The following is a 15,590-nucleotide window of genomic DNA, read 5'->3' on the forward strand; positions in this document are numbered from 1 at the left end:
CGGGGTTACGCAACAAGCCTTGTCGTCGCAGTCTTGTCACCGGTTATAAGAAATTCAATGAAGTTTGCTAAGAATCTATCCTGTTCACAAGCACAAAATGACACATGGTTTCCAAGACTACGCCGTCGTTCTTGTGGCCATTCACGCAATCTTACCTCTCCAACGAAAGATTGCGTCATGTGCAACAAGAACGTCTGAATAGCTGTGGTAGGCTAATAATCGTTTCCCTGCACTTGGAGTTTGTTAATCCAGCTATTATTCTTGGCCTTTACATCTTGAAATTTTCTCGAAGCTATCACGAACTTTAACAACGCTCCCGCCAAAGGTGGCGTAGCTTTAATACCATATTTGACTGTCAAAGTTGTCACCGGCCGGGTGCCCTAGTAAGATTCAAGTGTCACGTTGACCTTGATGCTATACATTTTCTTACCAACAAAGCATTCCTTTTACACATTCAAACGCAATCCGTGATTAATGACAAGAAAAGTTTATTAATCCACAGCATGGAGAGCACGTCACTCATTTGTGAGTAAATTTAACCCCTGACTGGGGAAAACAATTATTGTATTAAATAAAACGGAAGTCTATTAGGGCAGTTTTCAATCGAGTGTCGTAAAACCAAAACTTGTAATCACTCTAGCCAATCACAAAGGACAGAGACGATACAATGAGCCAATCAAAACGTGAGGTAAACAAATGTAACTGACGGAAAACGCGCGAAAACGTGTGCGAACGAGTCACGATTGGTTTTGATTTACTTCTGATTGGATGAAAAAGTGGCGCGAGTTTTTTTTAAGCCAACCGTCATAGTAGCTAGTAAGCGCAAAACCAACTACTTTTCGACATTCAAATGAAAACCGCCCTAAAACAGTATAGAACAAAAGTAAATCTTTGATGTTTACTTATTCAAGGAATGTTACAATCATAGAACCATTCTGAGAAAACAAGCTGAAGAGGAGGGAGGGAGGGGAGGCGGGGGGGAGTAGGTGAGATGAGGTATGAGCAGAGTTAAAAAAATCTTGTTAATCACGTTAGCCCAAGTTCCTCTACGACTTCTAAACAGCATTGAGACTGAACAGAATAGGACATCACAAAATTACCTCATCACGTGCATGGGTTATCTTCTGTAACTGGCCCATCAAGAATATGAGCAATTCATTTCACTTCTCACCCTGTTTAAAGCCAGGCTTTTTGTTTCATCACATTGACAAATTTATCATAACCATAGCGGGTAAAACGCTTCTGAATAAAATGGTAAATCACTGGTTACTCATCAAAAATTTCGCACGAAAAAAAACACTTCACTCATTCTTGAGTAGTGCCTTATATGAATTATGTTACCTTGACAACCGTTTCTTCGCCTCTTGTTATTTGCGGTCACGCTTCACGTCACGCAACGTTTTGTAAACAAGTGTTGCGTGACGAAAAACGACTGCGAACGAGAAGAAATCGTGTACGAAGACAATCCAACGTATTTTAAAATAAATTTAAATATCATCAAAGCTACGGAAGGCAGACAAGGCGGACGGAACCTATGAGCCCAGACTACTCCGTCAAAATATATATTAAAGTTCAATTTCGTGAAACACGGAGGCACTCAAAGTTCTCGGTTACAACCAAATCAACTCGGTCATAGTTAACAAACGCCAGCGGTTTCGATCACTTAGCATGCGCCCTAGTAATGAACCTTGTCAATTCTTCACTCCCATGTGATTCATTGTTGTTTGATTTATATTTGTCCAAGTGTGAAACTTCACGTTTCGCTTTCCTCGTCAAACTGCTCTTCCGTGTCCTGTTCGGAGGGGTCTTCGTCAGCTAAGAGCGCCGAGAATTTACTTGCCGTGTGGAAGACCTGTTGAGAAGGAGGCAGCAGCTCGTAATCAGTTGCTGGAAGGAGACATTTTAAGCATCAAACGGCAATCAATATACCATTCCCCCTACGACACTTGCGCGCATGGAATTATGGTAGTTTTATTCATCACGCGCACGACATCTTCGAGGCATTGCATACGACTACCATGATTCCTTGCTCGCGCGTCTCATAGAGGGAATGGGGTATTCTTGCGCGCGACGGCTACAATAAAGCGTTCCGCGGCGACCTCTCTCGGGTTTCGTCCTCAAAGAAAAACCTGAATTCAGTGATCGGCCCACGCAATAAAAGGCCGCATACGTACAAAGGTGTACTTGAACTCCCTACTTCTAGAGTATGGTGCGGTTCTGTACACGGAAACAAATGCACATTATGGACGGGAAAAGCATACGAAAAAGCCGAAAACAAAAGTTAAAACTACAGAACGTGAGAGATTGTGCGAGGACAAATCGAATGAAAGGCGGGGCAACAGTGATCAAAATTGTGACCGTGATATAAACATTCAAAATAATTTTTTCAGTTTTTTTTTTTCCAATCCAAACAGTGAAACATTTTACGATAACTGTAGAAATTCTCGCGAGCTCATTGGCTAATTTTTATTGTCAGTATGCGGACAGACATTAATTTATAATTTATGCGATGAGTCAACGAGCGAGGGCGGACAATTTGACAATTTGTTACCGTAAAAAACAAATTGACGTCAGTTTTTCATGCGTCTGTCCCATTGCTGAAAATGAATTTCGTCATAACATCGTCAAAGCAGTCTACGGATCCACTCGGCTATCGCCACAGCTACTTTAACAATGTTATGACCCAATTCATGATCAATAACAGGACAGACGCATGAAAAACTGACGTCAATTTGTTAACTATACAACTCGGACAAACCATCACCATAGTGATACCTCGTCCCTTTCATCATCTTTCATCACTGCCAATTCAACATCGAATATTCCTTTACAATATATACAGTGGGAAGTAGAAAGGTGGGAAGAACAAAGAACATCATGAAATTACAAATTCTCAGATCTAACATTTAAAGCAACGCAAGCAATTAGTAATTAGAATTAACAATCTATTAGCACCCACCGGCTGCGGGTTTTCCTCGTATTTCTTGGGCTCAGCGGGTTTTCTTTCGCGCTTCTCTTTCTTGACTCCTCTGCCACCTCCTCTTTCTGTATCATTCACATGTGGCCTCTCGCTTCTGTCTCCCCGGTCGGGACGTATCCCTCTTCCTCTCCCCCTGGGGGGCCCGCCTCCCTCTCTGGACTCTCTGAAGTCCTTCTTAGGACCTGCTGGCTTGCCGAAGACACCCTTCCTATCTGGGGACGTAGGAGAGGTCGGAGATGTCACTGTCATACTGCTGCTGTCCACATTGATCTCCACCCTGCGTTCCTCTGTGGGACTCTTTGGCTCAGTCTTGTCAGCGTTTGCCGTCGATGCTGCTTTCTGTTGCTCCATTCGTCGAGCCCACACATTCACGGCTGGAGGAGGGGCGTCTTTCGGTGCCTCTTTGGGAACATCTTTGGACTCTTTGCCATCTCCCACTCGCGGGCTTTCACGCGGTGGAGTCTCGCTTTCCTTGCCAGACATTCCCTCGTCACTAGACCTCGCGCTGTCACGACGGTTGCTGTCCCGTCGTTCCTTTGGGCCCCGCTCTCCGTCGCTTGATCGATTGCTGTCTCGCCGCGCACGACCGCTGGGGTTTCGCGGCCACTCATCGCGTTCTCGTCGCTCCTTCTGTTTTTCTTTCTCCTGCTTTAGCCTCGCCTCGTCTTCGAGCTTTTGGCGAGCGAGTTTCTCCTCGATCTCTCGCTCTTTAGCGGCCGTGTCAACGGGTTTCGCGCCGCCAAAGACAGAGCTGCCCGACACGGGTTCATCTTTGGTTTCTTCTACCGGTTTAGTGCGCGGCTGGAGTTGAAGTCTTGGCCTCTCTTTAACTACAATTCAGACCAAAAAAAACAGTTTCAAAATCAAACAAACAATTCCATTTATGTACGTAGAATTTTAGCAAAGTTATGGTCACGCTATGATCGAACTTCGCAAACAGACGCACGTCTACCGGGACACAGCAAAATTCTGTCTTTTGTTCTCAACGTTACTTATGCTTCAAGGTACGGCATCAAAATTTGCCCAGTGAAATTCTGCAAGTCTTCATTCAAGAGAACAATACCACGGCCAGTTAATGGCGAAATCCTGACTCTGGTTTTCGACACCGAAGTTACTAAGCAACATAACGCGTCACCATTGCTCCAACGATAGCACGACAACATTTCCCACAAGCATCACTATTTGTCCGACTGAAAAAGCTTCTGTGTTTCAAGGATATGGTCGTTAGAAGGCAATACAGAGCCTCGACAACACATCACGCTAACGGTTTCACTTCAAAAACTTTCAAGCCAATCAAAGTGCGTGCAGTCTGGTGACTACTTTAAACTGATTTGAGAACAAAACCCTGCAGTGGAAAAGCCTGCATAACGATAGCTGTTTACCATTTCCATGGAGAAACCGGTTCGTTAGTGGTTTGTGCAAATCATGGAATGGTAGGCATAAACGCTTGATGGTCGGTTCCGTTCGGATTGGCCATTTACCATTTACTTAAAAAAAAAAAAACAATTTACCGAAAGAATCTAAGACGAGTTTGACCTGATCATAATTCAAAGATGGTGGATATTTCGATTGCGAATCTTGGACTACTTTTCAAGACGTTCCGTTTATTTCGAAAATGTTCCGGTGGGTCCATCAAAAATTGTCTCACCAGTTACCAAAATGTCCGGAATTCTTGGGTAAATGGTACACAACCGATGTCCCGGTAAGTTTCAAGACGTGGGGTTGGCAATAATCCTTAATCTCTCACCTGGCTCCCTCTCGTCTCTATCGAAATCGCTTCTTGCATCTCGACTGTCACGCCATGAGCTTCGCTCACGTTCACGGTCATCATAGTCACGTCTCCGATCTCTATCACCAAAACGGTCGCCACCTCGGCGATCATCGTACCGACGATCGTCGTAGCGACGATCATCGTGACGGTCTCGGCCATATCCACCACCCCGATCCCGATCACCACCGTATCGATCACCACCGTAGCGATCTCCGCCGAAGCGATCTCCGCCATAGCGATCACCGCCGAAGCGATCTCCGCCGTAGCGATCACCGGATCGACGGTCGTCGTATCCGCGGTCTCGGCCATATCCACCACCCCGATCTCGATCGCCGCCAAAACGATCTCCATACCGACGATTATCGTTTCGGTCTCGGCCGTAGCCGCCATCAGAGCGGTCGTAACCTCTGTCGTCTTGCCTGTATTGGATGAAAGAAAAAGAGAAGTGTACAACTGGAGTTGAATCCTTCCAGAACTAAATCATCGTCGTCCATCAGGAGCCCGTTTCTCGAAGGTCCCGAAAAGTTCTCGCACCCGGAAAGCCATAGCAAAATCGCGAACCTCATGATTACAGAGCTGTTTTATTCACATTTTCTTAACATGAACAGAGGTTCCCTTTATACAAGACTGTTTTCAGATAGAGATTAACCAAAAATGGCTTCGCGGGCCCGAAAAGTTTCCGGGGCTTTCCACAAACAGGCCCCAGTGGCGGGTTGTTCGAAAGTCGGTTAACGCTAACCCAGGATTAAAAGTTAACCAAAGTATTAATTTTTCTTGCAAAAAATGTTTTTCACTGCTTCTATCTTGTGTACTTTGAGATTATTCAAGCTCAAAACTGAAGGACAAACAATATAGACAGAAAACCGCACCGAAAAGCTACAAAACTGACATCAAAATTCTCGCTCATCCTGGGTTAGCTTAATTGGGAGTTTACTTCTACATGTAAGAGTAGAACCTTTCGGAAACTGAAACATTTTCGCTCATTTAATATCAACAAGTAGTTTACTTTTTAGAAGGAAATCACTTTACTCGATCAGAATCAGTCATATCGGGTGATATTCTCCGAGTACGGCCACTCGCGCTCAGTTGATAAGAAGCAAAAACATATTAATTTTCGTTAAAAAACTGTACTATCATAAAACCCTCGATCAAATGAGTGGGAAGAGTGAAAAAACACTCGCCAACGCCTCGCATATTCTGAATGTCTGTCCTTTTCTCTAACAGAGTAAAATAAGTAAAAATAAATAACTTATATAAGTGTCAAATGTATTTAGCAATGTTGTTGCTAATTGGGGACACCGTAAAAAAATAAATAAACAACTATTGCAAATAGAACATACACTATTAAGAATCCCAACTGGTGGGAGACTGACCAGTGGGCTACATGTATTTACACGACGCGGTCGAGGAGTTGAACTCGGGACCTCTGGATTTCAAATCCAACGCCCTTAACCACCCGGCTACGCCGCCTCCTAATAAAGTTTAAGGCGGTAATAGAGATGTCGGTGGTTTCTTCTCTCTCCTTTCTCCATACCTGTCTCTATCGCCGTGATCCCATCCACTGCCGAATCCTTTTCCTCGGTCACGCTCTCCGAAGCGATCATCCCCCCGGCGGTCAGGAGGTCCAAAGTCTCTTCCCCGCGGTCCGTCATCGTACCCACGGTCCCTGCCGTAACCCGGTCTGTCCCGAGGGCCATCGTCGTATCCTCGGTAACCCGATCTGTCCCGAGGACCGCTGTCGTATCCTCGTGGCCCCCAACGATCTCGCGATCCCATGTCATCATTATATCGATCTCTATCGTTATAACCGTTTTGGTCCGGTTGAGGATCGGCTTTGCTTCGCCAGTCGCTGTCGGTACGATCAGGTTCGTCTCTTCGGTCGCGGTCACCGCGTTCACGCTCTGGTAACAGAAAGAAAAAGAAAGCGAGTGATTGAAGACACTCATTAATAAAATTGAATAAACACACCAAGGATTTAACATGGCAGCCAAATTAGATCAGTACCAGACTTCCTCTCTCTCTATCCTGTAATGGTAACGGTGTGAAAGCCTTCGGATGAAAAAATGGCGCCTAAAAGGACTTATTTTCTCAGACTTTCAATAGTCAGGATGCTTAAAAATTATGCAGGACCCCTAAAATCTTGAAGCTGAAGGGCCCAGGACGCTTTCTTTGGAGAACCTAGTGCGAACACTGCCTGCTGGTGAGCACGGAACAATCCAACATATCTGACTACTGCAAAGTCAACCACAAACTACTGGGGTAAAACCGTAATGGATCTACCAGTATTAACTCATCCTCAGCAGTCAGCGAGGGCAATGGAAAGTCAAAATAACGAGAAAAACATCGCCAAAGAAAAAAGTCGGGGAGAAGGCGGGCAGCCCCATAGTATAAATGTACATGTACTAGACAAAGAGTTGAAAGTGAAGAATGATCATCGCAGTAAATTTTCCAATTTAAGCAATTGGAAAGAAGAAGCCTGAAAAAAATCAGGACTTCAACGGGATTCGAACCCGTGACCTCCGCGATACCGGTGCGATGCTCTCCCAACTGAGCTATGAAGCCACACATTGGGAGCGAGGTCAATAACTTGAGTTCATATCTTCCCGTGAAGAGTGAAATGATGTGAAGTATATATGAAATAATTCATATTTGAACTGCGGTTGTAGATGAATTATTTCATATGTACTTCACATCAGACAAAGAGTTCTTCACACAAGTGATGATGTTTTACCTTGATGCTGTTGTCCTGCAACATCAACTCGTATTCTTCTGTTCTTGAGATGCTGTACATCCCATGCAAAGACAACAGGATACATTTTATGCAAACAATGTAAATGGAGTAAAAATAACAGTGTCTCTCATAGAGACCCTGATAGAGACCTACATATATGGTTACAAATAAGCCGCATTTTTAAACCTTAAACTCACAAATGAAATCCTTGCTCTGACCTAGAGCAACTTAGACTTTGAAAGCAGATGTTTCTGGGTGTCACATGACTCCGCCCAAAATAACAGCCGGAAACACGTCTTCATTCAGGAGCTAAGAGTAACTTAGCTTCCTATGGACTCTGTGAATAAAACCCTAGTGTGTGACCATTCAAATGAAAGCTGTGGAGCAGTATTTTCATGTGGCACTGTGTTATGTGTTTAAATCCTCATTGAGCCATACTTATGGACATTTTAAAAACTACTTCAATTGCCTCACCAAGGTAAAGTTAACGAGGTTATACAAATTAAAAAGTTCACCTCATTGTTCAGACTAAGAGCAGCTAAAAGTGATTCCTTGTCCTCAAATTCTGCATAACCAAATCCTTTGAGCCGACCATTATTGTCCTGAGGCAGTCTGACTTCAGTAATCTGTAATGAGGTAGGGAGAAGGTTAGTGTGAGCCAAGGTATACTCTTGAAAATACTGCTGCAACAGGAATTTGACATCACCAGAAGTGCAAAGCAGCTGGGAATGATCGACTATTAACAATCTGTGGACTTTACAGTAGGACCACTACAGTTGGTAATGTCCACCTAAAGAAATGAGGAGGGGTGGGGAGGGTGCAAGAGAATCATTGCCAAAAAGGCCAAGTACAGTGTATACTGCAAATAGTGTTTTACAACAACTACAGAAATTCTTGTGCGCTCATTGGCTAATTTTCATCGTCAATAAGCAGAAAGACAGAGGAATTTAAAAGGTCATGCAATAATTCATTGTTTATAAGTTGAAGTCTGTTTTTCATATGTCTGTCCTGTTGTTGACAATGAAATTTGTAATAACATTGTCAAAGTAGTCTGCGAATGCAGTCAGCTATGGCCTCTTGGGTCCACAGCTACTTTGACAATGACTGTTATGATGAAATTAATAGTCGACAACAGGACAGACACATGAAAAACTAAACGCCAATTTGTTAAGTGGATACTGGAAACTGTCACTGATAACTGATAGAAATGTACAACACCACTGACACTGATTTAACAAGCACCAGTATTTAATGTCAAATGAATTACATTTTCAGTTGGCTCAATAATGTTGGGTGCCAAGTAACAAGTCAGTAAGGTGGCTGCTACCACAGAGTAGTAGAAGCATGGCAGAATGTGTGGGTCCCTACCAACCCAAAGGGGGGTATTGGAAAGGGCATCTCAAAAACCAGCATTTTTTACGACCTGGAATTTCCAGATTAATTTGGAGGGGGGGAGGGTTCAAACAAAAAAACCCCTCTGTAGGTGGGGTATGGATATTTTCTGGAACAACACAATAAATTCAGGCTTATAAAGGCATACATGCATATCACATTTCATGTCATGAATACAGTATGTATGGGTTAAAAAATAAGTAGTTTTACAAACATGCCAGCTTACAGACTACTGATTCTGGCTAAAAGAATGGTGTCTATTCTTTCCCCAACCGTCCTTTACAGCACAGTTAAATCCTTGTTGACCACAGAATTTTGTGCTTGTTAGAAACTGAGGTACAACAAGAACACTTGATTTTTGCAACTTTTTCATACTTCCAGTACATCAAAAGGAGATGTGATGTAATGTCAGAGGTGATAATCAGCTACTGGAAACTATAACACATCTACATGTAAATACATACAGGTATAATACTAAGTACAAGAAAAATCTACAGTTAAGATAAAGAGTTAAGATAAAATTGCCACAGCAAAGGAAAATAAATTCCCTTTCCACGGTCTTCATATCATATACATTTGTCGTAATACCTTTTTGTTACCAAAGAATTCTAATATGTCATCTTTATCCACGTCATATGAAAGATTTCCAAGAAACGCTGTGTATGGGGGACCATCAGGAATTTTAGTTGAGTCTATATCAGGGCCCCTAGCTGCCCTTGGGGCAGTGGGAAGGGCAGCTCTGTCCCTGGCTGCACGCAGTCTGTTTTCAGTGGAAATACCACCATAAGATTCCTCTGGCCATGAGGTATCCACTGGTAAAATAAAAATCAAATAATCATCAATGACGAGTTTCATTAAAGTTTTCAGCAGAAAGACAATTGGTTTTTATAGGGCTTGAAATTAAAAAAAAATATTAAGTCGCCATTTTGCGGCCAGTTATAAAAAGTTAGTCACAAGTTCAAAAATTTTAGTCACAAATAAACTTAAATTATTAAAAATCACATTAATATTGAAAACGTAGATTACAAAAAGGCACTGATTGTATTATTTCAACAGCTTTTATGTCATTTCAAATGGATCACGAAAGTATAAGCTTACAGCCTGCATGCACCCTTGAACAAACATCAAAGATTGTTCACTGTTTACTTGATTTACAACCATTGTACTGAAAACTGATTAGCAGATATGCAACAACAGAAAACTTGACAGTATATACTCAACGGAGTTTTCATCAGTAAATTTCACAAAGAGTGGTCTACAACTATGACTGCAAAATAATTCTAAACAAAAGGAAGTTCACATCTATGTATAAATTTATCAGTGCACAAGCGCAGAGCACTAAATGTAAAAAAAAAAAACATGATGAATTTGATCTCCAATGAGTGCTTTCAACAGTACTTCAATGACATAAGTGTATTTGCCGCAACTTAAATTGTTTTGAAAAAGACCACATTTTCAATAATAAAACAAGATTTTGTATTTTTTGTGACCTTTTATAAAATATGAGATTCCTATTAATGGTATCCTTCAACAAAAAGGTATCCTAAAAATATTATGCCACACAGAATAGATATGACACAACAGTAAGCAATAAAATAAGGAGAAATTTTTTTGTGTCCATAGTAAAAAATGTTCTTGTGGCCTTGCTCTTTTGCAATTTTATATCTATTTTTGTTATTTATATTTCATTCTCGATAGCAATCTCACGACAGGAATGAAACCTCCACTGCTGTTTGTTCATATTCTGATAAACATAATAACATGACCATTTCACCCCTCAAATGTTAGCACCTTGAGAAGTAACATACAAATGATCTTCATGTATGATCACTAATGCAGCACCCAAGGCAGCAGCAGAAAACAGACAGTGTTGAGCTGAGAGCATGACAGTGTTATGTCAGCGACGATAATGCACAACTAGCATGAGCTGTTGACATAGTGAGGGCACAAAGGTTAAGAGACTTAATAAAATAACAAAATAAACAAGTGAATTACTTTTCTCTTTCTCGCAGTGTTTTCTAAATAAAAACATATATTTCTATCACATTATAGAAACACTCATGAAAATGTTGGAGAATTTGAAAAAGTATAGTGGAAACACTCGATGGTAGCTCAAGTTCCAGGAGCATTTTCTTACTCTCCGAAACTTCCACTTATCTTTCTATGACTTGCTATAGTTCACCACAATTTTCTCCAATTCTTATTGGTTAAAAGTGACCATGTGACATGATAGAGTTCATCAGCGGAGAGACACTATCATCCTTTATACCTGTAGCTCACCAATAAGTTTTCTCTGATTCTTACTGGTTAAAATTGATCACGTGACACCATAGTGTTCATCCACGGAGAGACACTATCAGCCCATAGTGCCTGTTCGAGGAAAATACCCGGATGGATAGTACTCGTCCATGAAAATTTTTCTGTAAACAAGTGGGCTTGTAGAAAATAAACAATTGAAATTGTGTCAAGTGGATTTTTGTCTGTTTTCTTTTTCAAATTTTACATTTGACGTTCACACTTTCATCTAAAAAAGTTGAAATAAGTCAATATGATTTTTGAAAGATTTATTGGTGAACAATAGAGACAACAGAGTGTTGAAACTATCGGCTGTTATAGTTCACCACTAAATTTTCTCTGATTCTTACTGGTTTAAATTGATCACATGACATGATAGTGTTCACCCACGGAGAGACACTATCAGCCCATAGTGCCCGTCCGAGGAAAATACCCGGATGGATAGTACTTGTCCATGAAAATATTTCTGTAAACAAGTGGGCTTATAGAAAATAAACAATTGAATTTGTATTAAGAGGGTTTTTGTTTGTTTTCTTTTCCAAATTTTACATTTGGCTTTCACGGCTTTCATCTAACAAAGTTGAAAATAATTCAATACGATTTCTGAACTGGCGAACGGAAGAAAATTTAGTGGTGAACAGAAACGACAATAGAGTGTTAATGTCTCGGAACTATCAGTCTGATAGTTGCCCCTTGGAAATTTGATGTTCTTAAAACTAGCATATTTGCCTTCGAAGCTTTGCTTCTTGGGCAAATATTTGTTTTAAGAACATCAAATTTCCACAGAAAAACTATCAGCCGATAGTTCCTTGACAGAAACATTCTACTGTTTAAATAGATGCCCCTTGGAAATTTGAAGTTCTCAAAATTAGCATATTTACCCTCAAAGCTATGCTTCTGGGGCAAATATTTGTTTTAAGAACATCAAAACTATCAGCCCATAGTTCCTTGACAGAAACACTCTATTGCTTAAATAGTACCTGTTTGAGGAAAATAACCGGATGGATGGTACTACAGCTATAGTGCATTAAATTTTTTTCTGTAAACAAGTGGGCTTACATAAAAAAATTGAAAGACACAATTTGTCTGTTTTCTTTTTCAAATTTTACATTTGGCATTCACACTTTGCATTTAAAAAAGTTAAAAATAATTCAATATGATATTTGAACCGGCACACAGAAGAAAATTTAGTGGTGAACAATAAAGACAATGGAGCGTTTTTGCCTCAGAACTAGCCGTCTGATAGTTGCCCCTTGGAAATTTGATGTCCTTAAAACTAGCAAATTTGCTCTCAAAGCTTCACTTCTCAGGCAAATATTTGTTTTAAGAACAGAAAACATCCGTGGGGCTACTATCAGCTGATAATTCCATGACAGAAACACTCTATTGTTTCAATAGAGACAAAAAATATCTTTATATTATATATATTTTATATTCCTCAATTAAAATATAGTTTTCAGTCTGCTCAAGGAAAATACATGAAGTATTGAGTCGATTATAATGTAATACAAAGTACACATGCTTAGTCAATGAATTGCAAAGCAAAGTAAGTCAAATTCACTGATAAACCACAGCTAGTATATCAAAATCAAAGATACGTTTAACATTTTCCTAACCCTAACATTAAAAAGTATAACACTACAAATTGTATTAGAAATGCAACCTCAATAATTATTTTGAAATCACCCAAAAAATATTTATATCTTTATCAAAATATAAAATAAATATGCCTCTTATTTTTTGAGGACATCCAGAAACATAATAAACACTCTATTGTTAATGTTAGTATCCTGGTCCTAAACTTATATTCCAACAATAAATTAACTTAATATGTAGATGTATAGACACATCATCTTTCTGGGTTGCACATGCAATAACACGTGTAGTCAAAAATGTTTTGTTTTATAATAACTTTTCTTGTTTGTAGAACTGACTGGAATCCCCCGTGTATACATGTACAGTCAGGGTGGGATTGCTTTTAGCAAATTTCCTGTCACACTATATTATTTTGAAACCAGATAAAAATATTCATGTCTTTGTCAAAAAATAAAAATAAATTTGCTTCATATTTTTTTTTTGAAAATCAGAAACATCATCAAAACTCTATTGTTTGAAATAGTATCCTGGTACTACGGTTAAGTTTCGACCCTAAATTACCTTATTACATAGACACGTCATCTCTTTGCGTTCAGATAGCACATGCGAGTCAACTAAGTCAACATTCTAACAATTCTTTGCCAAGTATATGCACCGTGATATGTGGCATAAACTAGTTACATGTCCGTGTTTATTGATCCCTTGCAATACTTGAATCTTACATAAGGACCGAATCTTGCTTTTCATTCTTTCATCCAATAAAATTATCTCAGTGGTCGACAGTCATACGATTTTGTCAAATCGATATTTTCTTTGTGTACAATTTACCTCACTCACGGTCGCGAATACGGCGGCTTTTTTCGATACAAATCGTTTGGATCCCAATTGTCTAACTTCAAGAAACGAATATAAAGACAGTCGGTAAAGTTACGATCGATACCTTCTTAAAAGACAAAAGCTATGTTGCTAGTTTTCATCCAGGGTTTCACAATCTGCTTTCTAGCGAAATAAAAGCTGTTAGTTCGTTCGCAAGTGACGGGTTTACGAGTCTACGGCAGCGATTTATTAAAGGTCAAACAAATAAATTGACACATAATTGCGGTTCTTTCTCGACAAAAGAAAATCGCTGCGCTCTTAAAATGGGCGACTGCTCCGATCTTAAAATGAACCATTGTTAAACCACTATTGCGTGGACCTGAAATGCACACGCGTTTATACGACGCTATTTTTCCAAAACAACTGCTACTAAAAATCCCAGTTAAGAGCCGAGCATACCTTCAGTGTTAAGATTCTCACTTTCGTCGGCCCAGCTTGTAGATCTGGCTGAAAATACTGCCCCAGGAGAAGGACCGTTTTCGCCATCCTTGGCCAAGAACTCGGTTAGGGCAAGAGTCTTCCCCTTTTTCTTCTTAGCTTTCTTAGCTGCGAGGAAAAATACAACATGTGACAAAACAGCCTTAATATTGAACATATTCTTCGGTCGTAATGATAGAAAATAGGACCAAATTGCAAATGAGATCGAGGAAAAAGAGAAAGAAGTAGCAGAGTATGATCACCTGTTTCCGCCATCTTGGACAACGTGAGTGAAAGTCCCGGATGCAGTTATACCGCGAAGTTCGCGCTTCGCGCCAACGCACACTCGTCCCTGTTTTGGTTGTAACTGGCTGATTGCTTGCTCCACCCCCCCCCCCCCCCCCCCCGCACCCCGGCACCCATGTCCATCCTTAATATAATCCGGTTATTACTAGTTTCATGATCAGTCTAAGTTCACAATTAAAATTTTCAATGAATCCAGAAAAGCAGCAATTGAAGCCGGGTGACCATCCTCTTACATGTGCTGTGTCACTGAGTTCGGAAATTAACCACTGAATGCGGCTTAGATTTCAACTGTTCGTAGTCTATAGTACTAATGCAAATTCAACTTCGCTTTAGTTTTAAGGTTACTTTTTTTTTTTTAAGAAAAAAATAACAGTCCTTTATCTCCCAAAGGAATTGGGAAAGAGGGCTGCTGAGTTCTTCGGGAGACTGGGCCCGAATTAGCGGTCAATGCATTATTTAAGCTGTTATCCAGTGGTTTCCTACAGTTTTTTCACATGTTTCAAATGGCGCTTCGCTGAAATTTAGTGTTTTGTAGCTAGTGTTTCTCTTAAACTTGACAAGAGATGTAGCCTGGTTCCCAGAATCTCTCTTCCCGGGGAGAAGCCGGGAAGGGAGATAGGCCCTGGGGCCCGTTCCTCGAAGCTCCCGAAAAGTTTTTGCACCCGGAAAGTCGTAGAAAAATTCGAAACTTATGCTTACAGAGCTGTTTTATTCATGTATTTTTAAAATGAACAGAGGTTCTTATCATACAAGAAGTTTCAGGCGTATGCACTTCTCCGTTTCTAGGTAGAGATGAACTAAAAATGGCTTTGCGGGCCCGAACAATTTCCGGGGCTTTCGAGAAACCCCGGGAACATAATTATGGACGGTGCATGAAATAGATTATGCATTTATGTATTTACGGGGGAAGTGGGGGGCGGGAGATGAGAGTGTGCGAAAGAGGGCAACAATTCTCATAAGTTCTCTTACATTGGCCTGCTCACCCTGTTCAGACCCGGTGAAAAGCTTATCCCTGCGTCGATCACGACCCCGTGCTAATTTTTAAATAGTTAAGTAAAAGCTGCCATACTGCCTTTTTACTTCAACTTTATCTGGGAAGAATTTGGTATGACATGTCATTGCAATGCAATAGTCATGTAGGAGAGTTTGATGGTTCCTTAGAATTGAACTTTCGTGCTTTTATTTTACATTTTTAGGACCATTTAGCATCGTTTGTAAGTTGATTT

General features: G+C 40.6%; 1 protein-coding gene across 2 annotated transcripts; it reads right to left on the reverse strand.

Annotated features, from left to right (window-relative positions):
• Positions 1 to 471: 471 nt before the first annotated feature.
• LOC110053652 (uncharacterized) lies at positions 472 to 14,382 on the reverse strand. 2 transcript variants are annotated; one of them, XM_020759909.2, is made up of 9 exons: positions 14,322 to 14,382; positions 14,041 to 14,187; positions 9,463 to 9,686; positions 7,998 to 8,108; positions 7,483 to 7,534; positions 6,286 to 6,652; positions 4,728 to 5,170; positions 2,960 to 3,810; positions 472 to 1,852 (listed from the first exon to the last, which is right to left on the reverse strand). In XM_020759909.2, exons 1-9 carry the CDS (start codon positions 14,332 to 14,334, stop codon positions 1,754 to 1,756), a joined length of 2,307 nt encoding a protein of 768 aa, XP_020615568.1. In that variant the 5' UTR covers positions 14,335 to 14,382; the 3' UTR covers positions 472 to 1,753. The 2 variants fall into 2 exon arrangements, with proteins under 2 accessions (XP_020615568.1, XP_089142099.1); XM_089285973.1 differs by lacking the exon at positions 14,322 to 14,382 and having other exon boundaries at positions 14,041 to 14,251.
• Positions 14,383 to 15,590: the final 1,208 nt, after the last annotated feature.

This window comes from Orbicella faveolata, unplaced genomic scaffold (genome assembly GCF_042242905.1).
Source record: "Orbicella faveolata isolate gen_17 unplaced genomic scaffold, um_ofav_v1 contig_13, whole genome shotgun sequence".
In the NCBI taxonomy this organism is placed as follows: Eukaryota; Metazoa; Cnidaria; class Anthozoa; order Scleractinia; family Merulinidae; genus Orbicella; species Orbicella faveolata.